Here is a 25,651-nt window from a genome sequence, read left to right on the forward strand (position 1 = left end):
CTGACTCAATGGCCGCCATTGCTTCCCAAAGTGATTCCAATGTTATTACCCCCGGTTTCACAAGAAAAGGGCTTAGTTCCGAAATTGATTCACCCTCTCTTGCTGCCATAAATACAGTGTCCCTTGAATTGTTCTGTGGCGATGTCTCGGGGGTATCATTCAGACTGAGAGGCACATATCCTCCAATCTGCGTCATTCCTCCCACCTCTGCCAGCCTCTGACCTTCTCCTTCCTGGCGAAGTGGTGGACTTCTCGGTTTTGAGTCCCGGTATTCACTCATACACAAAGGAGGGGACGGGGTCTCCGGTGCACCGGGGCTTAGCGAAATCTCCTCTGCCAAGGAGGGGGGTGCTCGCTCCTCTCCCCTCTCCACCACGGCACTCGCTCCCGGCAAATTCAGCGTGGCTGCGAAGAAGGCAGACATCGTAGGTGGTTGTTCCGATATTTCCTTGACTGCCTGGCTCTCACGGAGCCGGGCCTTTCGCTTCGTGTGCGGCATCAAATCTTTTGCAATTTAGTACAAGGAAAAAAGAAGCTATTTCAGGAGACCTGCTTCCTCAGCGTCTCATTCTGTCGCCATCTTGGACTCCGCCCCTCAAATCCTTTCCATTTAGTCATACATTTTTTGAAGGTACATAATGATGCATATCCCAAATGGCATTTTTCAACTTGAAAAATCTCTACTATTAAGCACAGCCACATGCTCTTAGTAGGACCGTCTTTCTTTATGCATTGTAGTAGAATACATTTCCTGCTACTAATAACAATAATGCTGCCATAGACATGTTACCCTTCAGGTTAACTGCCTCTCTATCCGAGGGGCCAAACAGTAACATCTGGTGGTTAGTGATGTCCAATTTAATTTGACATAAATTTTGTTAGCTTTCTAATTTCTGTTACCATTTTATCATCTGTTCATTCTGGCCAGGTGGACATTAGTACACCCCCACTGTTATTCTATTCCCCTTCTCACATAAAATTTATCTCTCTCTATCAATCTATATATTTCTATCAATATTTTCTATTCCCCTTCTCACATGGAATATCTATCCATATATATATTTCGCCTGGAGGAGATACTGTTCACAAGTTCTTGGCTGCTCCTCCTGCCTAGCCATTACAGCTCCATGACTCTATATAAAAAGGTATTCGCTCTATTAATAGAGCCAAAACATTTGAAAAATGTTTTTGGGGAAGGTGATTAAAAAAAAAAAAGGTGTGAACATAATAAAGGTAAATGCCTTTTATTCCAAAAAAAAGTGTAAATATATAAGAAATAAAATAGAAAGAACAACAAGAATAAGATTAAAAAAGCAAGTAATAAAGCCAAGAAATACATAGATTGATATTTAACAGAATATAACTAGTACTTCTGCTTTAAAGTACAATTGTTTAGTCAAATGAAGAATAGATTTATTGTTCAGCTAAGTTAAAGTTTTGACTGACTGGATAATAAGTTTTACATCGATGATTCTCCAGTATGCTTATCTTGAATGTGAGGAGACCCCCAAATTTGAGCCTCCTTTTGGTTCCTAGTAGCAGAAGACATTTTGGGTAGAAGAGACATGGATTTATCATGGTTGACTGGCTGGGAAATGTGTTGAATGTTTGAATTTGTAGTAATAGTAAATGACCACTGGATGGTATTTTGAGAGAGGTGAGCATTTTAATATAATATATTAATGTGGCTTGGATTAAGTAGTGGTGTGTTGGTCTTCTTAAGAATCCAGAGTATGTGACTGTGGGAAATTATTAAGCGGGATGTATAAAATTGGAAGGTTTTTGTTGGGATTTGCTCTTTTTAGGATGGATTTGGCAGAGGAAGAAACTTCCAGGATGTAGTGGCCTGGAATTGCTAGTCTGAAGGCTGGTGGGCCTGGGGACCACCCCAGTATGGAATGGGGCCCTGCAAGGGCTTTTCTCCTCCAGGGAAGAGGCCTGAGGCCATGGAGTGAAGAAAAATTTCCTCCCCCTGAGGAATAGTCCAGGAGCTAAGGGTGGAGAAGAAACATTTCTTCCCCATGAGAAAAAAGTCCAGGAGAAAAGAGCAAAGGGTTGTTCTGTTAGGAGGAGGGCTCCATGAAGGATACTGGGGAGACCTACACATCGCTTTATTTTGAAAAACTAGAAATGGAGAAGGCTGAGGCAGAAGGAGTCATGAGCAAAGTCTATGGAGGCGAACTTCATTCCTTTATAGTTGTGTAGAGAAATGGGTTAAACTTGAAGAGGAATCTGATGACTATCCCTTGTTTTTTGGGGTGGGTTAAGTATGGCAAGGAAAAAATACCTATCAAAGTGATAATAGGAGAACTATACTATGGGTAATGTATTTTTTATGTTTCCTTCTAATATGTTTGGAATGGAGTTTGGGAGATCTAATTGCCATTCATGTGAAGGCTGAGTGACTGATACACTAAGGGGTAGACTTTACAAATTTGCGCACATGCGTACTTTTGTTCGCGCACCAGGCGCAAACAAGAGTACGCGGGATTTTAATAGATACGCGTGTAGCCGCACGTATCTGTTAAAATCTGGGATCGGCGCACGCAAGACTGTGCAAAATCGGCAGCCTGCACGTGCCAAGCTGCGCAGCCTGCCTCCGTTCCCTCCACCCCCCCAGCCCTACCTAAACCCCCCCTACCTTTGTTGCACAAGTTACTTGCGGCGCGCGATTCTCAGGCCCGGGAGCCGTTTCGGAGGCCTCGGCCATTCCCCCGAAACGCCCCCGGGCCAGAACCATGCCCGCGGCCCCGCCCCAAATGACATGCAGCCATGACACGCCCCCGACACGCCCCCCCAGGAAAGCCCCGGGGTTTGCTCATGCCGCCGAGCCTACTCAACATAGGCTCGGCACGTGCAGGGGGAATTTTGGGCAGATTTTCGGGGGGTACGTGTGTATCTTACGCGCGTACCCCTTTGAAAATCTGGCCCTAAGTCATAGGACATACCATATAATAGTATGTTTTTGGGGAAAAGATTTTACTTCTTACTGTTGTGCCTCATGAATTCTAATTATTCAGTATGAGTATTCTTACTCCATGCTATGCCTTTTATTAGTGCTTGGCATCAGAACCAGAAAAAGTAAAGTTAAGAATTTGAGTATTTGTAAGCAGTGTTTCTTTTCGTATGCTTTATTTGTGCCAACACTAAGGGATAGTATAGGGGCCAGAGTACATGGAGGGGAGAAGGATGGTGTCCTCTATGACTGATCAATAGAAGAGTTGTGAACTACCCACTCTACTTTCTCTATTCAGGTCCATTTCACCATCTGTATGCCTAACTCCTGAATCCACTAAATAAATTTGGGAGAAGAACCCTTTTACAAATAGAGAACCTATCCCATTAATTTATGTTCCCCAGGATGGGGTGACAAATGTGTGGCTCTTTCTGCTGCTGCGAGCAGCCATTTTGTGCCAATAACAGCAGAACAGTTGATGATGTCAGCTAACTCCCTACTATTCACTTGCAGGCCGATTCTGTAAAGTGCGCTTGGCCGCGCACTGATCAACAAGGGTTTTGCCGTGTGTTTTTGATAGGTGTCTATTAGGCACAAGGGCAAGCGTTAATTTATGAGCAACCTGGAAAAATGTACAGAAAAGCAGTATTTTCTACTTTTCTGTACACCCTCCGACTTAATATCCTAGTAATATTAAGTCACAGGAACAAAAAATATAAATAAATAAATAGAAAATGATGGGCCGGCCAGTTCGGTTAGGAGAATGGACGCTCAATTTTACCGGCATCCGTTTTCCTAACCGATCACTGTCAGCGGGTTCGGAAAACTGTTGCTAGTAAAATTGAGCATCGGTTTCCTGAACCCGCAGACAGAGCCACCTCTCCTGGCCCAAAGAGGCGTTAGGGGTACGTAATCGCCCCTAGCGCCTCCTTTTAGGGTGATCCCTCATTTAAATGTAGGATCGCACACCCAGGAGAGTTGGCTGGGCATGTGTCAGGCAAGTGGGCGCTCAACAAGGAGTGCCCGTTCTTCCGCGATCTTTACAGAATCGGCCTGTTGGTAAAGGGAGTAGGATAAGCTGTTATTGCTATAGCAAATGGTGCAGTTGGTATAAAATCAATAAAGACTGCCATAGCTATATAACTAAATCATTTCAAAGCAAAACGACATGATTTTGGAGAAAAAGGGGATAAGTGTCTATAATGATGATGTTAAACAAGATAAAAATACTGACTAGAGGATTTAGACTGATCTTAATATGTGGGATAGGGTAAGATGACTAGAAAGTTCAGGTATCCAGTGTTTAAAAAAAGCAGAGTTTCAAGTCCATAGACTGAATATACTAAAACCAGGGCTGGTTCTATTAGTTATTGTTATTTGTTTGTTAACAACATGGCCACCATCAGAATATGGAAGGCAGTCACTTCCATCTGGTCAGACTAAAAACCTTTTCTTTATTTTGTCATGATGTCTTTTTTTTTTTTAGTTTTATGAAGCAATTACATAAATTTAGATGCTGAGTCTACAAATGCCTACAGAAGGAATTTAGAAAATGAGTTACACTATATATATTTCACTCTTTTTTTCAGACGTAGAAATACAACAACCTCTTTTAGAAGGGACAGTAAGAAACCAACTATTTCCACACGATATGGGGAGATTCCTAGCCAATTAGCTGCATCCGTTTACTTCAGAATTAATATACTGCATGCAGGCGACTGCTTGGTGAGCATAACTAAAGTTAAAGAGGTAGAGAGAATTGGTAGATATATTACAAATGGCCTTGATCATTAGGAATTTTGAAGTAAGCAAAAAAAGGTATACATAGAGAATTTTAGGGGAAGAAGAGAAGAGTCCTGTATATGAAATGTTGACATCCTTAGTTGAAATACAGAGCTATGGGATGCCACATAGTCAACACTTTCATGTAATTGGGGGTGCATGCAATTTCTAACACCTGCATCTGTTCTATGCCAAGAAATGTATAATCTTCTATTTAACTTGATTATTCCCTTGATTATCCCTTTCAGGCTACACCAATCTTAGTTTTATCCCTTTTCATGCATAGAGTTGGAAATCTTTTTTTTTTTTAGACCAATTAGAACTGCATGTCCATATTTGGAGCGAAACTAGGAATGGACACAATCCTGTCTCAGACGATCAGTAGTAATCTGGTAAATCAAATGTGTAGACAGGGTATGGAGGAATGCTACTGAACATTCCCTCAATTGTTGACTTCAAGACAGAATGTGGGCACTATATAATAAAAATGTAGTAACCCAATAGAAGAAAAATACCAATTGGACCAGTTATTCCCATCCACATTGCCATGGATATATCCCTACAGTGATATATCCCTACAGTGCATGACTGCTTGTAGGATATCACTCTTTATCTAGACAGTATTTGTTGTCTTCCTATGTTGTACTCTTGGGTAGTTGAGCATGAAAGTTCCCCTATTTAGTACACACTCAGCACATCTCTTCCTACTTCTCTTACTCTAACCACAAAACTTGTAATTTAAATAGGTACCAATACTATTTGTTTAAATTTAGCTCACACCTTTGTGTGCCCCTTCATGCAAGCCTGAGGAAACACCTGAAGTAAATAAATTCGGGCGGATTTTAAAAGCCCTGCTCGCGTAAATCCGGGCGGATTTATGCGAGCAGGGCGCCGGCGCGCCTATTTTGCATAGGCCGGCAGCGCGCGCAGAGCTCCGGGACGCGCGTAAGTCCCGGGGTTTTTTTAAGGGGGCGTGTCGGGGGCGGGGCCGAATGACGCAGCATTTCAGGGGTGGGACACGGCGTTTCGGGGGCGGGACCGGGGGCGTGGTGCCGGCCCGGGGGCGTGGTCCAGGCCTCCGGACTAGCCCCCGGGTCGGATGACGGCGCGCCAGCAGTCCGCTGGCGCGTGTAGATTTACGCCTGCTTCTAGCAGGCGTAAATCAAAGGACAAAGGTAAGGGGGTGTTTAGATAGGGCCGGGGGGGGGGGGGGTTAGGTAGGGGAAGTGAGGGGAGGGCGAAAGAAAGTTCCCACCGAGGCTGCCGGAGCGGCCTCGGAGGGAACGGAGGCAGGCTGCGCGGCTCGACACGCACAGGCTGCCCAAAATTGGCAGCCTTGTGCACGCCGATCCAGGATTTTATAAGATACGCGCGGCTATGCGTGTATCTTATAAAATCCAGCGTTCTTTTGTTTGCGCCTGCTGCGCGAACAAAAGTACGCGATCACGCTTTTTTAAAAAATCTACCCCATTGTGATTATAGCCCTTACCAAACAGACCCTATAATGGAGCCAACCCACATCATTGAAACCATCACAGGGCGAGAAAGTTATGGAAATCTTTGGAGAACTTCAAAACATAAGCAAAGAAAGAATGCAAACCTTATCTATCCCAAGATAAGTAACAACTCCCCTGTAATTTCCTCCTGTTTAATGCTTTCTCTCCTTTTGTTAAATGTTCAGTGGCTGACAAAGAAAATCCCACTGATAGATGATCTGTTAGAGGAACTAAATCCCACTATCTTCTGCATTACTGAAACATGGCTGAAAGACAATGATAATGTCCTCTTAAATCAAATTGATCACCCCAACTATGATATCTTTCACTTTCCCAGACCAAATGTAAAGGTGCGGGACTATTAATTATATGTAAAAAAAGAACTAAAACTAAAACCCTAAAAAGTTGAAATTAACCCTCCCTACGAGGTGGCAATTCTAAAATCACCACAACTAAACATTGGTTTGGTCTATTGCCCACCTGGAACACTACAAAAAGAGTGTCTAGAAAGATTAAGTAACCAACTCCACTCATAAAGCAGGACATATTCTTGATCTGATTTTCGCCATTCACAATAACTGCTTAATCAATTCCACTCAGAACATATAGAAACATATAGAAACATAGAAACATAGAAATGACGGCAGAAGAAGACCAAATGGCCCATCCAGTCTGCCCAGCAAGCTTCCCTCATTTCTTCTCTCATACTTATCTGTTTCTCTTAGCTCTTGGTTCTAATTCCCTTCCACCCCCGCCATTAATGTAGAGAGCGGTGATGGAGCTGCATCCAAGTGAAATATCTAGCTTGATTAGTTAGAGGTAGTAGGGGTAGTAACCGCCGCAATAAGCAAGCTACACCCATGCTTATTTGTTTTTACCCAGATTATGTTATACAGCCCTTATTGGTTGTTTATCTTCTCCCCTGCCGTTGAAGCAGGGAGCTATGCTGGATATGCGTGAGGTATCAGTTTTTTCTTCTCCCCTGCCGTTGAAGCAGAGAGCTATGCTGGATATGCATCGAAAGCAAAGTATCAGGCACATTTGGTTTGGGGTAGTAACCGCCGTAACAAGCCAGCTACTCCCCGCTTTGTGAGTGTGAATCCTTTTTTCTTCTCCCCTGCCGTTGAAGTTATGCTGGATATGCGTGAAGTATCAGTTTTTCTTTTCCCCTGCCGTTGAAGCAGAGAGCTATGCTGGAAATTCGTGATGTATCAGTCTTTCTCCCATGCCGTTGAAGCAGAGAGCCATGCTGGATATGCTTCGAGAGTGAAGTATCAGGTACATTTGGTTTGGGGTAGTAACCGCCGTAACAAGCCAGCTACTCCCCGCTTTGTGAGTGCGAACCCTTTTTTCTTCTCCCCTGCCGTTTAAGCAGAGAGCTCTGCTGGATGTGTGAAGTAACAGTTTTTCTTTTCCCCTGCTGTTGAAGCAGAGAACTATGCTGGATATGCATTGAAAGTGAAGTATAAGAATGGAGTGATCAAGCTAGTTGAAAGGCATCAGGAATAGAGGAAGGTGGAGGTAGTAATTTGGATATTTGGTTTGGGGTAGTAACCGCCGTAACAAGCCAGCTACTCCCGTCTTTGTGAGTGCAAATCCTTTTTTCCACATTTCCTCTTGCTGTTGAAGCTTAGAGTGATGTTGGAGTCACAGTAACCATGTGTATGTTTATTGAATAAGGGTATTGTCTCCAGGCAGTAGACATCATTCTGGCGAGTCATCCACTCTTCATTGGCGGCCTCTTGACTTTATGGATCCACAGTGTTTATCCCACGCCCCTTTGAAGTCCTTCACAGTTCCCTGGTCAAATCAACAACAAATTAAAGCAGAAATAACCCTCCTCACAACACAGCAATCTCACATAATAATCAATCTTTCACATACAGAAAAAAGATAGAACCAAAAATACCTGAAGAAACAATAAAAAATAAAATAACTGATTTTGATTACGATTTTGCCTCCTTATCTTAACTCCTGGGATAAAATCATCAATGAAATAGCTGATACCCTATGCCCAATCCAGGAAAAAACATTCCAGAGTGAAGACAATACAGCTAAACAAAAAAAACCTTGGTATAATGAAGAGCTAAGAAACACGAAAGAGACCCTGAGATAATCTGAAAAGCAGTGGCGGAAATGCCAATCTATGGAATGCTTAGATAAATACAAATCCCTATTAACAAAATACCATGAACAAATAAATAAGGCAATAAATGACTACTATGCAAAACAGATTCATGGTGTAATATTTAATTCCAAATTACTCTGAAACAGTTAAAAACTTAATCAAAGACCCATCTTCCGCCATCTTAAATAACTATGAATTTTCAAAGAACTCCTGCAATGAATATGCAATGTCTCTGTTAAATAAAATCAATACGTTAAAAACATAATTCTCAAACTTCTTACCAACAAAAGAACCAGAAAAAAAACTTGGACAAGCAAAATGGAACACATTTGACCCAGTATCTAAACTTGAATTAAACCAAATCATTTAAAAATCAAGTCTGCTATCCACCCACTGGACCCTATCCCTGCAAGGGCTGGTCATCAAGGGCAATCATTTCCCCAATGCTCCTGGTTATAACTTTTGAAACTGCCTGCCTCCTTCCCCAGGATAGTGTTACCGAACACCACCCCATTTCCTCCATGGTGTGTTGTCGCTTCTGACACATGGGAGAGGGGGCTGCTAGCCTGCCACCTGACTACTAGAAGGGGCTGAGGGTGTGGGGTGACTCTGCTCCTTTTCACAGTCCAACACACTCGGGGACTCCCAAAGTATTACCATAAATATACAATATCAATTTAAATTGATCTTCAATATCACCTTTCAAAACTGTTTATATCCTTTATTATTACATGTCACATCAAAATATATTATATCACATTTAATAAAACAATCATTAAATACATCATTTCAATTACATTGAACACATCATTTCTAATAACATGATATTCAACAGTACATATGTATCAATACAGTTACCCCTCAACATACATATATCTGATCACAATATCTATTCTGATGAATTCAATATTAAATCACAATTTTGAATGCACCCAGTCCAGACAAGTCCTAACTCATAATCATCATTTATCCCAACCGTAACCCCCTAATATCACACAATCACACCCATTCATTCATCCACTTAAAACCATATACCCCATAAAAGTGACCTCTTATCCTTTATATTATCATCTATTAGTAAATTATAATGATTTTATAGTAGCTATTGAACAACTGATACTCAATCTTTGCAAACACTGTTTGTTGTACCGATCACCCCAATCTTTCTCAACCAATGTTTTAACATCAGACGCCCCAATCTTTCTCAACCGATGTTTTGATATCAGATGCCCCAACAAGGCACCTCATTTCACCCCTAATCGGGCTTCCTCAGGGGACTCTTACTGTATTTCACAGTTTCAATCGTGCATCACTCTCGATGAAACGTATATCATAATTTACTTCCTCTGATACTGAACACCGCTTATCTGGACCTCACTACATAGTCTTACAGAGTGCATCCGCACATTTCCGAATTACTTTTAATAGCCGTTCAACACATGATCCAAGCAGCCGACCAAATACCCAAGAAAAGGTCTCAATTTTTAAGTCTAGATACTGGTCTCTCACTCTTTTACCGGGCAGGTTCAACGCCGCTCCTCAATGCCGATCCACTCACTTCCTCTTCATTCCAACAATGTTAAGGGACATTCATTCATTGTTGGAATGAAGAGGAAGTGAGTGGATCGGCGTTGAGGAGCGGCGTTGAACCTGCCCAGTAAAAGAGTTACCCTGTCACATGGTAAGGGCAAAGGGCCATCGGCGCCATTTTTATTAGTGGCAGCCGATGGCCCGAGAGCGGGAGATCGCTCCTGGGGCCCACTGGATCACCAGGTAATTTTAAAACATTTTTGGGAGGGTCGGGAGGGTGGTGGAGGCTAAGGGAGTGGTTTTAAAGGGTCGGGGTGGGTTTTTTGTTTATCGGATCGGGTGCAGCTGATTTAAAAAAAAAAAAAACGATCGGGCCGGATGAAAAAAAATGCACGATTTGAATCGTAACCGGAAACGAACCGATTCCGGTTCCGATTCACATCTCTAGAAATGCATGCTACTCCCCACTGCTTTAGCCAGCTGTGCCTCTTCTTTTAAATGCTGGCTATCTTTCAATAAGTTGTCGCTAAATCTATCCAAAGCTCAATGTTTACTAATTCACTAATTTACTAATTCTCTGTCTAAATCACCTCATGACTCCATCTTAATTATCCAAATCCCTTTTCTTTGAATGCTTATATTTGTAATTTGGGTGTTCTATTTGACTCTGCTTTATCCTTCTGACCTTTTGTTAAAAATAGACTTCAGGAAGGCTTTTATAAACTTTGCATACTTTGTGGCCTTAAACATTTGTTGGAAAAGGCAGATTTTCAAACCATGGTATAGGTTTCTATACTACCTTTGGTAGACTACTGCAACTCCACACTCTTAGGCCTTCCTGCAGTCACACTTCGGCCTCTCCAATTACTGATAAATGCCGCAGCGCAACTTATTACTGGTACCAACAAGCGCGATCACATTTCCCCAGTATTTGCTGACTTACATTGGCTTCCAATAGGAGAATGTGACAATTGCAAGATTGCGATGATCACCTTTAATCACGAACCATTCCATTTCTTACAATCCAGCCGTCCCACCCGAACTAACCATAATGGCATGCTCTATATCCCCTCCCTCAAAAAGGCACACATATCTTCTACAAGAGATTGAGCGCTGTCCATTGCTGGCCCCACCCGCTGGAACAAACTTCCTGTAAACCTCTGCCTTGAGCCTTGTTCCAACAAATAAAAAAAATAAAATTAAAGACTTGGCTCTTTAAACAGGCTTACCCAGAATAGGGCCTCCCTCTCCTCCTCCCCCTGCCTTTCCCCCCCCCTTCCCCCTTCCCCCTTCCCCCCCTGCCTTCCCTCACCTTCAATTATTCCACTATTGATATCGACCTGAATCCTGAAACCATGTAATTATGACATGTCTTTACCATTTAACGATATAATTTTGTAACGATGTAATCATGTTATCTTCTACGCAACTTTCTATGTAATCAAAATCATGTTATCCTCTATGCAACCTGTTTCCTTTTCTGTTTCCGCCTATCTATATATACATATATTTATATATTTAGTTTCCTCTTAGCCCAGTTACCCCTCCCTTGTTTTTTATAATTTCTACCTGCAGTTTGATGTAAACCGATATGATCACACTAATATCTGTATAGAAAAGCGACTAAATAAAATAAATAAATAAATAAATTAATATTTCCTCTGATGCCTCACCCTGGAGCAATGCTCTTTTATGGCTTTACTGTCCATCCCGTCAGAGATCTGCTCCATACAACAAGGCTTGCTAGATGTACCCTCTCCCATGCATACCAGGCTGAGCATAACAGAGACTGTGCATTCTCTGTCTCTGCTCCGATCTCCCAGAAGCCCTATGCACAGCAGGCAGTGTCAAGACATTTAAGACCCAGCTAAAAACTTGGCTGTTTAAACAAGCTTTTTACTAAGATCACAGATGGTCTCTGTTGGTTTTTTTGTGATTTTTTTGTCTTTACTGATTTTGACTTGGTGTTTACTGTTGTGTCTGTTTTTATGTACATCACCTAGGATATACAAGATTAATAAATTCAATAAAAGATAAAGATGTTACTATGGCACTGGTTGTACAAGGTGCGGACAACCTCCCTACTAAAAGTAGTCTTGGGCACACTTTTAATTGTAAGCTAACACATATAGCAGATGCTTAAAGTCCATGTTCTCCACTATCTGCAGGTGCTGGCTATCCAGGGCAATTATTTTCCCTATGCACCTTGTTTCTACTTTCAATACTGCTGCCTCATGCCCCTGGATAATGATACAACACCACCCCATTTACTCTAAGGTGGTGAAGACGCATAGCAGGGAGCTACTGGTCTGCCACCTGACTGGTGGAAGGGGCTGTGCAATCAGCTTAGGGAAAAGTCTTCTCCTTTTCAACCCTTTTTTCCAGCTTTGAGTGGCAGAAGGGGTCCCCAGTCTAGTACTGCCATCCTCCCCTGAAACTGTTATAACTTGTAGGAGTGTGAACCCTGGGCCGAGTTGAGACGTGTCTCTGCCCATAGGGAAGAGCCCTGTGAACCTCACCATCGGTAGGCGTGGTCTCAGTGGTGTCAGACATAGCTGTGGAATAGAGTCTTTATTATGAGAGAGAAAGGCAGAGCCCGCGGAGCAGGAGGTGTAGTTAAAGTAAGTTCTGAGCAGAGGGGTATACCCAAGGGTGATATCTCCGATGTGAAGATCTGGTAGTGGCCCGCAGAGTGGGGTATGCCAGGAATTCTTTTCAAAAGTGTAGTAAATACCTCAGACGTGTAGATCTGGTAGTGGCCCGCAGTGCGGGGTATGCCGAAGGTGTCTCTTCTGTAGTGATGATTAGATGATAGTCTGAGGTGCAGGAACCCTGAAGAGGGTCCTGTAGCGATGGTGCGGTAATAACCTACAGCACATGGTATACCGGAATGGCTACAACTGGGGATGATGCAGTAGTGGCACAGGGTACACCGAAGAGGATCCCACAATGAAACTTGGTATCGTTGAAGTCCATAGTAGTAGTGTACTCACAGGAGGTAGTTCCAGGAAAGATCCTGGGAAGCGGGATAGATAGTAGTCCAAGGCAGAAGGCCCTCCTAGGAGCAGGTACCCAGAGCATCTCACGCCAAGTGTAGAATCTGGAACCGGAAGTCCAAGGATGGAGCGGATTCAGCAACGAGGGAACTCCTTGCTAACTCGTTAAAGCATAGGGCCAGTCGGCTTAAGTACAGCAGAGAGATGACATCATCCGGAAGGGACGCCCCTGATGTTCCCTGTGCGCGCGCGGCTAGGTGATCTCTGGAACAAGATGGCAGTCGGCAGTACCCACACTGTTCCGGGAATGCCAGGGAGGTCGGCGGTGGTTGGTGGAGGCCGCCACTCTTCCAAGAATTGACAGTGCAGCAAAGAAAGAGGTGAGCATAAGTGGTTGCAGCCGTCTGCGACCAATGGGCGTAACAGTACCCTCCTTCTTAGGGCCCCTCCCCAGGGGTTTTGGTTTTCTCGGGTGAGAAATATGGAATTGTCTGATCAACTCCTTGTCAAGGATGTTGCTTACAGGCTCCCAACTATTCTCCTCGGGACAAAATCCTTCCCATGAGATGAGATACTCCCAGCGCCTTCTGCGTTTTCTTACATCCAGTATATCCTCAACCTGATAAGTGATATCTTCTTCTGCGGTAAGAGGTTGAGGTTCAGGTGTCTTCTTCGAGAATTCCGACAGGATGAGTGGTTTCAAAAGGGAGATGTGGAAGGCGTTGTGGATTCTAAGTGAAGAGGGTAACTGAAGGCTGTAAGTGACTGGACCCAGGCAGTGAAGTACTGCAAAAGGCCCTATGTATCTGGGTGCAAATCGAGCAGAAGGCAGTTTTAGGTGGATGAAGCAGGTACTGAGCCACACCTTATCTCCAGGATGCAACTGCGGAGCGGCTCGGTGATGGGCATCGTAGAACTTCTTAGCTTTTTGCCCAGCCTTTTGGAGGAGTTGTTTGGTGTGTTCCCAGAGTTGGTGCAGTTCCTGCATCAAGACCTGTGCTGCGGGAGACAATACCAACAAAGGCACTGAGAGAGGAGGTAGAGGTTGACGTCCGTAGACAATTTGGAAAGGCGACGATCCAGTTGAAGCAGACTAGTGGGAATTTAGCACAAATTCGGCCCAGGGAAGCAACTCGGACCAGTCACTCTGACTGGAGTTAACATATGCCTGGAGAAACTGTTTTAGCATACGGTTCATCCTCTCAATCTGCCCATTGGCCCGCGGATGGTAGGCTGATGTGAGATCCAGGGAGATGTCAAATTTCTTGCATATGGATCTCCAGAATTTTGCTGTAAATTGGACCCCTCGATCAGAGAGGATGTGTCTTGGCAGGCCATGGAGGTGAAAGATGTGACGGATGAATAGCTTCGCTAATTCTGGAGCTGAAGGTAACCTGGGTAGTGCCACGAAATGAGCCATCTTTGAAAAGTGGTCTACAGTGACCCAGATGGTTTTGTTGCCATTGGATACGGGTAAGTCAACAATAAAATCCATGGCTATATGTGTCCACGGTTTGCTAGGTGCGGGGAGTGGCTGAAGAAGTCCCCATGGATGACCGACCGGTGGTTTTTGTCGAGTGCATGTAGGACATGACTTTATATAGGCCTGGGCAACTTTTTTCATGATGGGCCACCAGTAGAACCTTTGCAGCGTGGCAAGTGTTCTGGCTTGACGAGGATGACCTGTGAGCAGAGAGTCATGTGCCCATCTGAGGATCTTTTTTCTGAGTGCTTGGGGCACCACCGTCTTCCTGGCTGGAACCGTGTGGGTAGCAGAGAGCAGTACCCTTGTAGGGTCAATGAGTGTCACAGAGTATCAGGAACATCCTCCGTAGAGAAAGAACGGGAGAGTGCGTCAGCACGGATGTTCTTGTCCGCTGGGTGGTATTTGAAGAGGAAGTCAAAGCGGTTAAAAAATAGAGACCAGCGGGCTTGCCTGTGATTCAGGTGTTGTGCATGACCTAAGTATTCGAGGTTCTTGTGGTCGGTGTAAACTGTGTTTTGATGTTGTGCACCCACGAGCCATGGACATCATTCTTCGAACGCCAATTTAATCACTTGTAACGCCAATTTAATCACTAGGCATTTGACAAAGTTCCTCATGAGAGGCTTCTAGGAAAAGTAAAAAGTCATGGGATAGGTGGCGATGTCCTTTCATGGATTGCAAACTGGCAGGAAACAGAGAGTAGGATTAAATGGACAATTTTCTCAGTGGAAGTGAGTGGACAGTGGAGTGCCTCAGGGATCTGTATTAGGACCCTTACTTTTCGATATATTTATAAATGATCTGGAAAGAAATATGACGAGTGAGATAATCAAATTTGCAGATGACACAAAATTGTTCAGAGTAGTTAAATCACAAGCAGATTGTGATAAATTGCAGGAAGACCTTGTGAGACTGGAAAATTGGGCATCCAAATGGCAGATGAAATTTAATGTGGATAAGTGCAAGGTGATGCATATAGGAAAAATAACCCATGCTATAATTACACAATGTTGGGTTCCATATTAGGTGCTACAACCCAAGAAAGAGATCTAGGTGTCATAGTGGATAACACATTGAAATCGTCGGTTCAGTGTGCTGCGGCAGTCAAAAAAGCAAACAGAATGTTGGGAATTATTAGAAAGGGAATGGTGAATAAAACGGAAAATGTCATAATGCCTCTGTATCGCTCCATGGTGAGACTGCACCTTGAATACTGTGTACATGTCTGGTCGCCGCATCTCAAAAAAGATATAATTGCGATGGAGAAGGTACAGAGAAGGGCTACCAAAATGATAAGGGGAATGGAACAACTCCCCTATGAGGAAAGACTAAAGAGGTTAGGACTTTTCAGCTTGGAGAAGAGACGACTGAGGGGGGGGGGATATGATAGATGTGTTTAAAATCATGAGAGGTCTAGAACGGGTAGATGTGAATCAGTTATTTACTCTTTCGGATAGTAGAAAGACTAGGGGGCACTCCATGAAGTTAGCATGGGGCACATTTAAAACGAATCGGAGAAAGTTCTTTTTTACTCAACACACAATTAAACTCTGGAATTTGTTGCCAGAGGATGTGGTTAGTGCAGTTAGTGTAGCTGTGTTTAAAAAAGGATTGGATAAGTTCTTGGGGGAGAAGTCCATTACTTGCTATTAAGTTCACCTAGAGAATAGCCACTGCCATTAGCAATGGTAACATGGAATAGACTTAGTTTTTGGGTACTTGCCAGGTTCTTGTGGCCTGGATTGGCCACTGTTGGAAGCAGGATGCTGGGCTTCATGGACCCTTGGTCTTACCCAGTATGGCATTTTCTTATGTTCTTATGTTTTTGTCTCCAATCCCGTAGTTTCACTCGGCAGGGGAGAAGTGTCGAGAGAAAAATGAGCAGGGATGAAAGATGTGGTTGGCAATATGTTGACTAAGGACAACACCAACCCCGATGTCAGAAGCATCCACCTCAATGATGAAGGGTCTTCGGGGATCTAGGTGGCGTAAGCACGGCTCACGAAGAAACGCCTCCTTGAGTTCCTGGAAGATGGTCATGGCTTCTGGGGACCAGTGAGAGGGATTGGCTCCCTTTTGAGTCATGGCTGTAAGAGGCGTGGTCAAGGTAGAATAATGATGAATGAATAATCTGTAGTAGTTAGTGAATCCGAGAAATCTTCACAGAGCTTTAAGACCAGTAGGTTGGGGCCAGTCCCAAATACTCTTGGTTTTTTGCGGATCCATCTAGAACCCCTGGCTGGATACCATATAACCTAAGAAGGGGACAGACTCCTGGTAAGGAGCATTTTTCCAATTTGGCATATAAGTGGTTATCTCTTAATCTCTGCAGAACGTTAATGACGTCCAATTGATGGCTCTGGAGGTCTTGAGAGACCAGTATGTCATCTAGGTATACTACTAAGCAGCTGTAAAGCATGTCCCTGAAGATTTCATTCATCATGTTTTGAAATAAGTCCGGGGCATTGCAAAGGCCAAAGGACATGACTAAATATTCAAAATGGCCGTCGCAGGTATTAAATGCAGTCTTCCATTCATCGCCCTGGCATATCCAGACCAAGTTGTATGCCCCTCTGAGGTCAGGTTTAGTGAATATTTTGGCCCCTTGGAGCCTATCAAAGAGTTCAGAGATCAATGGCAATGGGTGGCGGTCCTTCATAGTGATCTCATTTAAGCTGCGGTAGTCTATGCACAGGCGAAGGGAACCGTCCTTCTTTCCCACAAAAAAGAACCCGGCTCCAGCCGGAGATTTAGAAGACCGAATGAAGCTCTTCGCCAAGTTCTCTTGAATGTAATTGGACATTGCCTTGGTTTCCAACAGAAAGTGGGTACACCCTTCCTCTGGGAGGTTCGGTATTGGGTAATACATTTATGGCGCAGTCAAAAGATCGATGAGGTGGTAGAGTGTCTGCCGCTTTCTTAGAGAATACGTCTCGATAAGAGGAGTACTGCAGAGGTAGATCCGGAAGGGATGTGGTAGTGGTCAGGCGAAGCATGGGAGTCACCACCTCTAGGCACTTTCCATGGCAGGAATTACCCCATTGGGACAGTTGCAGGATGTTCCAATCGAATTGGGGTGTGTGCATTTGTAACCATGGCAGTCCGAGTACCACCGGGTTTATCGCCTTATCTAAGACCAGGAAAGAGATGGCCTCCATGTGCAGAGATCCTGTGCGGAGTTGGATAGGTTGAGTGGAATAGGTGACTTCAGGTAATGGCTCGCCATGGATTGATGACAATAGCAGTGGTGTGGGTGTCCGAACAGTGGGGATTCACAGGTGCTCCATGAGTTGTCTGAGTATAAAGTTCCCACCAGCACCTGAGTCCACCAAGGCTAAGGTGTGGAATTCAACGGTATCCGAGTTAATGGAGGCTGGAAATGTCAGTGGAGGAGATGGAGAGGTTAGACCTAGGAGGAGTCCTCCAGCGGATCCTAAGTCTTAGTTTCCCGGACAGATAGGACAAGAGGGCACAGTGTGACCAGGGAGTCCACAGTACATGCAAAGACCTAATCTTCTCCGGAGACGCCTCTCTTTAGATGCTAGATGACTGTGGCCCATTTGCATGGGTTCTTCCTCCTCTATACGGGATGCAGGAGTAGTCTGGGTTACAGGCATAGGACGAGAGCGCGGGGCCCCCGATGGCATCTTCTTAGGACCTTTAATCTCCTGGGACCGCTCATGTAGGCGACGACCAACGTGACCAGCTAGGTCGATGAGAGAGTCCAGAGTTTCAGGGAGCTCATGTGCTGCTAATTAATCTTTGATGCATGAATTTAGGCCTTCCAGGAAAATAGCACGTAGGCAACCCAGATCCCAATGTAATTCTGAGGACAAGGTTTTAAACTCAATAACATACTCAGTCAAAATTCTGATATCTTGTTGTAGATGCAGGAGTGCAGATCCAGCGACAGTCTTGAGAGCGGGGTTGTCAAATACAGAATGAAATAGAGCAAGGAAGCCTGTCAAATCATTGAGAATTGGATCATTTCGCTCCCAAAGAGATGATGCTCAGGCCAGTGCTTTCCTGGCCAAGAAGGACAAGATGTACATAGTTTTGGACACTACGTCCAGAAAATAGATAGGTTGTAATGAAAAGTCATATAGCACTGATTCAGAAAGCCCCTACATAACAGGGGGTCACCTGTAAAACAAATAGGTGCTGGCAAGGGCATGGAGAGTCATATAGGCAAAGCATGTGAAGCGGAAGTGGGCTTGACAGGCGTTGAGGCAGAGTCCAGCCGAGAGCTTAGCTGATTGATGGCGTTAGCCAAAGTCTCTAATACCTTTTGTTGCTCTGAGATACATTGGGCCAAGCCAAGGATGACCTGGATGGCTGAGACCGGAGCCAGGTCCATGGAGTTAGCAGTCTGTTATAACTTGTAAGAGTGTGAACCCTGGGCCGAGGTGAGAGGTGTCTCCGCCCACAGGGAGGAGCCCTCTGAGCATCACCGTCGGTAGGTGCGGTCTCAGTGGTGTCAGACACAGCTGTGGAATAGAGTCTTTATTATGAGAGAGGAAAGGCAGAGCCCGTGGAGCAGGAGGTGTAGTTAAAGTACAGTTTTAAGCAGAGGGGTATACCCAAGGGTGATACCTCCGATGTGAAGATCCAGTAGTGGCCCACAGAGTGGGGTACGCCAGGAAGTCTTTTCAGAAGTGTAGTAAATACCTCAGACGTGTAGATCCGGTAGTGGCCCGCAGAGCGGGGTACGCTGAAGGTGTCTTTTCTGTAGTGATGATGAGATGATAGTCTGAGGTGCAGGAACCCAGAAGAGGGTCCTGTAGCAATGGTGCGGTAATAACCTGCAGCACAGGGTATACTGGAATGGCTCCAACTGGGGATGATGCGGTAGTGGCCCGAGGCACAGGGTATACCGAAGAGGATCCCACAATGAAGCTTGGTATCGTTGAAGTCCATAGTAGTAGTATACTCACAGGAGGTAGTTCCAGGAAAGGTCCCGGGAAGCGGGACAGATAGTAGTCCAAGGCAGAAGGCCCTCCGAGGAGTGGATAGCCAGGAACGCAGAAGGATCCCCGAGGAGCAGGTACCCAGAGCATCTCATGCCAAGTGTAGAATCTGGAACTGGAAGTCCAAGAATGGAGCGGATTCAGCATCAAGGGAACTCCTTACTAACTCGTCAAAGCATAGGGCCAGTCAGCTTAAGTACAGCAGAGAGATGACGTCATCCGGAGGGGACGCCCCTGAGGTTCCCGCCATGACGTGTACAAAGGTGGCCCGTGCGCACGCAGCTAGATGATCCCTGGAACAAGATGGTGTTTGGCAGCGCCCACGCCATCCCAGAAATGCCACGGAGGTTGGCGGTAGTTGGCGGAGGCCTTCACTCTTCCAAGAATTGACAGTGCAGCAAAGAAAGAGGTGAGCATAAGTGGTCACAGATGTCTGCAACCAATGGGCGTAACAGATACCAATACTAGTGGGTGCTGCTTCTGCAGGCGATGTTACATACTAGCATTTGTCAGATGCTCCAGTAGCTTCCCTCGACCGATATCCTTACTGTAGTGAATACACTGAGCAAAGTGAGGTCTTCCCTCACTTTAAAAGCTTCCAAATCAGGGATGTCTTGCACGATCTCTTCTCTGCATCTTTGAGGTCTGATGCTGGCACTGGAGTTGGGTTGAGGGTGGACCATGAGGAAAAATGCCATGGGCATCACTCATGCTTGCTATCTGCACTACTTGTTCTTCCTAGAAATTGCTTTCAATGCCAACACTATCATCTATGTCCCCTATCACTCACTGGAGCCTCTATTGAATATACTTCCAAACTTTTCTTCAGCTACTAACTCTTTAATTTCTAATTCAGAGTATCCTAGTCAAGATTTTTCTCAGAATCAGTTGTTGAAAGTACTGCATTATGTGTCTCAGAAGCAGTAACCAATGTAGAGGAATGTACTGCTGGTATTTACTATTGTACTTCTGCTATGCAAAACCAAGCCTACTGCCAGCCTTGGATGGCTCTCCCATCTTTGGCTCTGCTACAAAACAAGAGGCAGAGGAACAGGCAGTGGTGGCATATGCTCTCCATATTTTAATTGTTTCTGCCTTGAGTTACCTTCCACTTCTGCCATTCTGTGGCTAAACAATCTCGTTTCAGTTTAGGTGCAGAACTGCCTTTTTTATCGCTGCTTCTAGGCTCAACTGGCTCTGCAGCAAAACCTCTATCCCTGCCAAGGCTGCCATTCTGTCCTTTACTTTTTCCTCTCAGTGGCATGATGGAATTTAAAGTACCTACTGGGATATGGATATCAAAACAAGACTATCAGCCTGGCAAGACTCTTCTTAATCTTCACTTCTCAGGGTGCTAACCTAACTGCACTACACTAGACACTTTTTCAACAGATACAAAAGCACTGCTTCAATCTCCACACTTCTACCCTCCCCCAGTGAACAGAGAAAGTGCAGTGCTAATGCCTTCATCTTTCTGTCACAATGAATGAAACTACTGCAGCAGAGAAGATCAGAAACAGCCTTATACTAGTATCAAATCCAACTTCTTAAATCCATTTTTTCAAATTCTGCGAGAGCTTCTCAAACAGATCCTTCTCTATCAACTGCTAGAGAGGAAATAGAGAGTTTCTTACACATGCTAAGATCTTTAGTTGGGAAGATGTCATTTGATCCAGATGGTAGCTATAGACTAGCTAATAGGATGCTTCACCTTGATATGTCTTCCATCTGAACTTCTTGCCAACATGTCCTGCCTTAGCTCCCAGGAGGCTGAGATAGAAATCACACAAGCAAGAGTTGGTTGCTAAATTACCTACACCTATCTGTTTTCTCATAGCATAGCCATAGACTTAAATGGGCCATAGACTTCAATGGGAAACATAAACAAATGAGATTAAAATTTTTGATCAAATTCATGGAACCTCGCCATCCATTTTGGAAATATATGAATGAAACAAAAACAGACATATTCATTGTATTTTACTCATTTGTTTAAAACAAATTTGACTTTATATGTACATGCCTTCAGTCAAATTTGACTTTATATGTACATGCCTTCAGCTATCAGCACATCACTGCTTTGGGAGTGTGTAATTTTTGGAAATATAACTCTGGCTTCTCCTCTTTCATACCTAGCTTGCCCCATTAATCCCCTCCCCCCCTACAAATACTTCTGACTAGAAATACCACTGTTACCTGGACCAACATGGCTTATCCAAAGATGCTGTTGTGCATATTTTTGAAAAAGGATACCAAGTGGTTTCAAACATTCATACACAACATGATCTTTGGATAATTCTTAAAGATGCATTGTAATTCTCCAATAGAAGGTATCATTATCTACAAAGAATCTAGGATTTAAATAAAAAATCAGAATGAAATTGTGTTCACGGAGGAAAATGTGGACCCCCTTGCCTGAGGAGGAGTTGGCACTACCTGTGAGGGTAAACCCCCAGGTCCCTACCATTGGGAGGCGAAGCTGAACTGATGCAGAGGCTGGCTTGAGCTTCGCCAATACCAACCCCTTTCTCCGCAGGTTGAGCCCTTGGGTGCGTGGGGCCGGCTGGTCTTAGGTGAACCCCTGTGAAGATGGTGGAATCGCAGCTGGAAGAAATGACGATAATCAGCCCAAGTTCGGAAGCCAGAGAGTCGCAGATAGCCAGTCCGGGGTCAGAAGCCAGAGGGCTGCCGATAGCCAGTCCGAGGTCAGAAGCCAGAAGTGTCACCGAAGCCAGTCTGAGGTCAGAAGCCAGAAGATCCGACCGAAGGAACTAGAGGATGGGAACAGGAGCAGGAACAGGACTCGGAAGGCAGGAGCAGGAACCACGGTATCAACAAAGCACAGAAGACCTCACCGAAGCAAAGCAGACTCATTGCCAAGTTGAGGAATAGGAAGAGGAGGGTCCTATAAGTAGTTCCTGACCCCTGACATCATCCAGGAAGCTGAGTGGCAATAATCGGTGCTGGCCCTTTAAGAATGTGCAAGAGACGCGGCCGCGCTCCTAGGGATGGCCCTGTCCGATGTGGGCTGCAGGAAGCATTGGCCTACGGCCTGATGCCACGAAGAGGAGGCCGAAGGTCGTCTCTCGCGCCGCAGAGCGTGGCACTGGTTCGGCAGCAGGAGCTGCGAAGAAGGAGAAGGCCAAAGGCTTGCACCGGGGACATCTCCCTGCCGCCGCATGGATGCCGACAGTGGTCCCGGCGCTTGGGGAGGCTGTAAAAGGAGCCGGCCGCAGCCCCCTGTAGCCGTGGAATCTAGCAGAACCCCCCTTTTGGTTTGGAAGGGTGGTCCTCGAGGAACTGAGTGAGCAGGTGAAGGGACGGTCACAGGAATGGGCAGAGGTGGGAGAGGTTGCTTGCCATACACCACTTGGAAGGGCGAAGAGCCAGTGGCGGCTGATCAGTGGGAGTTGAGGGCGAATTCGGCCCATGGAAGTGGCACTGGTTCAGCAGCAGGAGCTGCGAAGAAGGAAGAGGACAGAAGCTTGCGCCGGGGATGTCTCCCTGCCACCGTGTGGATGCCGACAGCGGTCACTGCACTCGGGGAGGCGGTAAGAGGAGCCGGCCGCAGTCCCCCCGTGGCCAAGGAATCTAACAGAAATAAGATCATGATAATTGTATTTATTGTGAATGCCCATGGAATTAGCTAGTTACATCAGCTTAATGCTGTGATATGAGCAGACGAAGTTGTATACATCCAAGGAAAGAAATTGCAATGTGATGTGATATGTATTTAAAATTTAGAGTATATGATATTGCAACAGTCACTTTATATTGTTATCTGTATTGAAGACACATTTTTGGTGATGGAGTTTTATATTATAATATGATGTTTTTATATGTGTGGTATGACTGAGGTATGGAAGGATGATTGTGCTAGAGAGTAATTATTGTCTAGATAGGATCTTTTATATATATACAATTTATGAATAAAATGGGAATTTGATGTTGATATATTTGTGAGTTCTCTTATTGTTGATGTAACTACTTAGGGAAAGAGAACCAGTAGTTTAATAGCACCCTCAGTATAGTGTACCTCATGGAATTAGCTAAACATTTCTTATTGCATTGCTGCTTTTAACGGATTTTCTAAATTATCTCAATTATTAATTGATTTTTAGATCAAAAAACAAATACTTATAAAGAAAATCTAATTTGTGTTTTCTCTCAGAGTTTTAGTCAAATCGTTGTGTCTGAAAAGGCAAAGGATACTCGCAGTATGGTTTTAGTTAGTAATGGAGCCGAAGTCATTCGAGTGGATAAGGACAAATTTATTGAATCAGCAGATACTATAACAATAAAGAAACTAAGCAAATTAGAGAGAACATACCCAAGGTGAGTGAAAACAATGATGTATTAATGCTCTTGATTTATCTTGATTAATGTGCTGCACTTTAAAACGATTAATTTGGACTGGTGAACAATCTTGCATCTATGTTATCTTGGTACAGTTATATTAGGAGTATTATTAAAGTCATTCTTTAGTCTGTTGTCAGAGCTCTCTAACTGAGCTATTTCTTTTGATCTGAGGGGAAGAAGGAAGACAGGAAAGGGCTAATTAGGAGGTATGGGTGGTTGTGTGGGACTGAGGGGAAGAAACATAACAAATTAAAAAAAAACAATAAAATCCATGTAGAATTAAAAGTTGACCTGACATTCATTTGTTTTTTTTCTGATCACATTGGATTATACTTTTATTTATTGTTTTTCAGTGATGACCAGCTTTGTCAGATCTTCCTAGAAGAAAACCGCTGGAAATTATTCAAAACAGATCTGGTAAAGTTGATAGTGGATCCTTATGCTGAAAAGTTGGCTAGACCTGATAAAGAAAAGCATAAGCCATTCATTCAAACAACATTGACCCTGAATAATGCAGGCATCCTGGACTTGTCCTCTGCTTCCAAACACTATTTCCCGGATACTTCAAAAAAGGAGTTCAAGATTGTCCCCGTCAGCAAAAAGAGCAGATACAGTTATGCAACCCTACCCTATCTTCAGCCCAGGCTAATTCACAGCATTGCCGTACGAAGACCGAGTCTGAAAATATTACTGCAGTGAGCAGGCAACTAACGACATATCGCACCAATAATTTGAATTATAGTGAATTAGAATTGTTCACTCAAAATATTGTTCATTCTATAATACTGTAATTTGTAGTGCAAGTAACTTGACTTATTTGTTTTCTATTAGCTTTAATTATTTATATTTGTAGAAAAATATTGCCTTGAAAAAATAATTTCTGCTAAAATGTAAAATAATCATTATTAGGACCAGCCCTAAGAGCTGGTCCTAATAATGATTATAGTAGAGATGAGCAATACATTGCAATCTATGACAATAATTTTAAAAAAGTCCATTGAGTATTACCGTTTGGGCATATTTTTAAGATTACAGCTGTGAATTGCAAACAATCCCATCAATTTCAGGAAATTCAACAAAATCCCTAATGTAATCCACATGATCATGATCAATAAAACCTTGACTGACTAGTAATACCAGATTGTGCTCAAATACTTGCAATGTTTTAGCTTATTTCTACTGAAATAATTCCTATTTCAAATTTGAACAAATATTTCCAACCTAAACAGATTCGATTTTATTTGAATATGAGATGCTTTTGATTAGGGGGAAAACAGTTAGTTTTAGGCAACAAGCCTCACTTGATGATTCAGTTAACCTCAATTTGAAGGCCTTTATTTATTTATTTATTTATAGGTTTTTATATACCGCAGCACGTAATGCACATCACCTCGGTTTACAGCAAACAGTAATTCAGCCAAAGGCTTTACAATGAACATAGGTGGAAAAAGCAACGTGCTAAAATTAACAGAAAACTAGGAGTATACATATCAAATACATATGTGTAACAATATTAACAAATGGGAATTATTTGTAAGGAAAAGAGGGTAAGGGAGAGGGGTAATCATAGTGGGGGGGGAAGGGAGTCAGTAAGGGAGGAAGGGGAACCAGTGGGAAAGGGAAATGCAAGGTAGAATAGAGGAATCAGGAGTAGGTTGAGAAGCGAAGTATGTAATTGCATGATTCCCATCCTTCAAAGAAAGGCTTTTCTAAACAGCCATGTTTTTAGGTTCAAAATTCAAATTTACTTTCAAAATTGCATAAGAAAGCTGGAACCAACTTCCAAAAATGGGAGCATTATAATTTTCTTAAATTTACAAAGCTTGGGAATAATTCCAAATGTGACTTAAGTAAATGTAACACAACCCATCTAAATAAGTGAGACTTGATGTATCTAGTATCAGTACTTAGTGCCTTGATCTTCTTTTATCTACTGTTGCATAAAACTCAC

The 25,651-nt window shown here is 43.7% G+C and overlaps 1 protein-coding gene across 2 annotated transcripts in view; it reads left to right on the top strand.

The window, feature by feature from the left end:
• CARF (calcium responsive transcription factor) overlaps positions 1-25,138 on the top strand; it is a 435,125-nt gene extending 409,987 nt beyond the window's left edge. Inside the window, exons 24-26 of one of the 2 annotated variants that reach the window (XM_029606288.1) lie at positions 4,546-4,681; positions 23,513-23,676; positions 24,054-25,138. In XM_029606288.1, the coding sequence (XP_029462148.1) occupies positions 4,546-4,681; positions 23,513-23,676; positions 24,054-24,399 (646 nt within the window). In that variant the 3' untranslated portion in view covers positions 24,400-25,138. The remainder of the gene's footprint in view (positions 1-4,545; positions 4,682-23,512; positions 23,677-24,053) is intronic. The other variant, XM_029606289.1, reaches the window with a different exon arrangement.
• Positions 25,139-25,651: the final 513 nt, after the last annotated feature.

This window comes from Rhinatrema bivittatum, chromosome 6 (genome assembly GCF_901001135.1).
Source record: "Rhinatrema bivittatum chromosome 6, aRhiBiv1.1, whole genome shotgun sequence".
NCBI lineage: Eukaryota > Metazoa > Chordata > Amphibia > Gymnophiona > Rhinatrematidae > Rhinatrema > Rhinatrema bivittatum.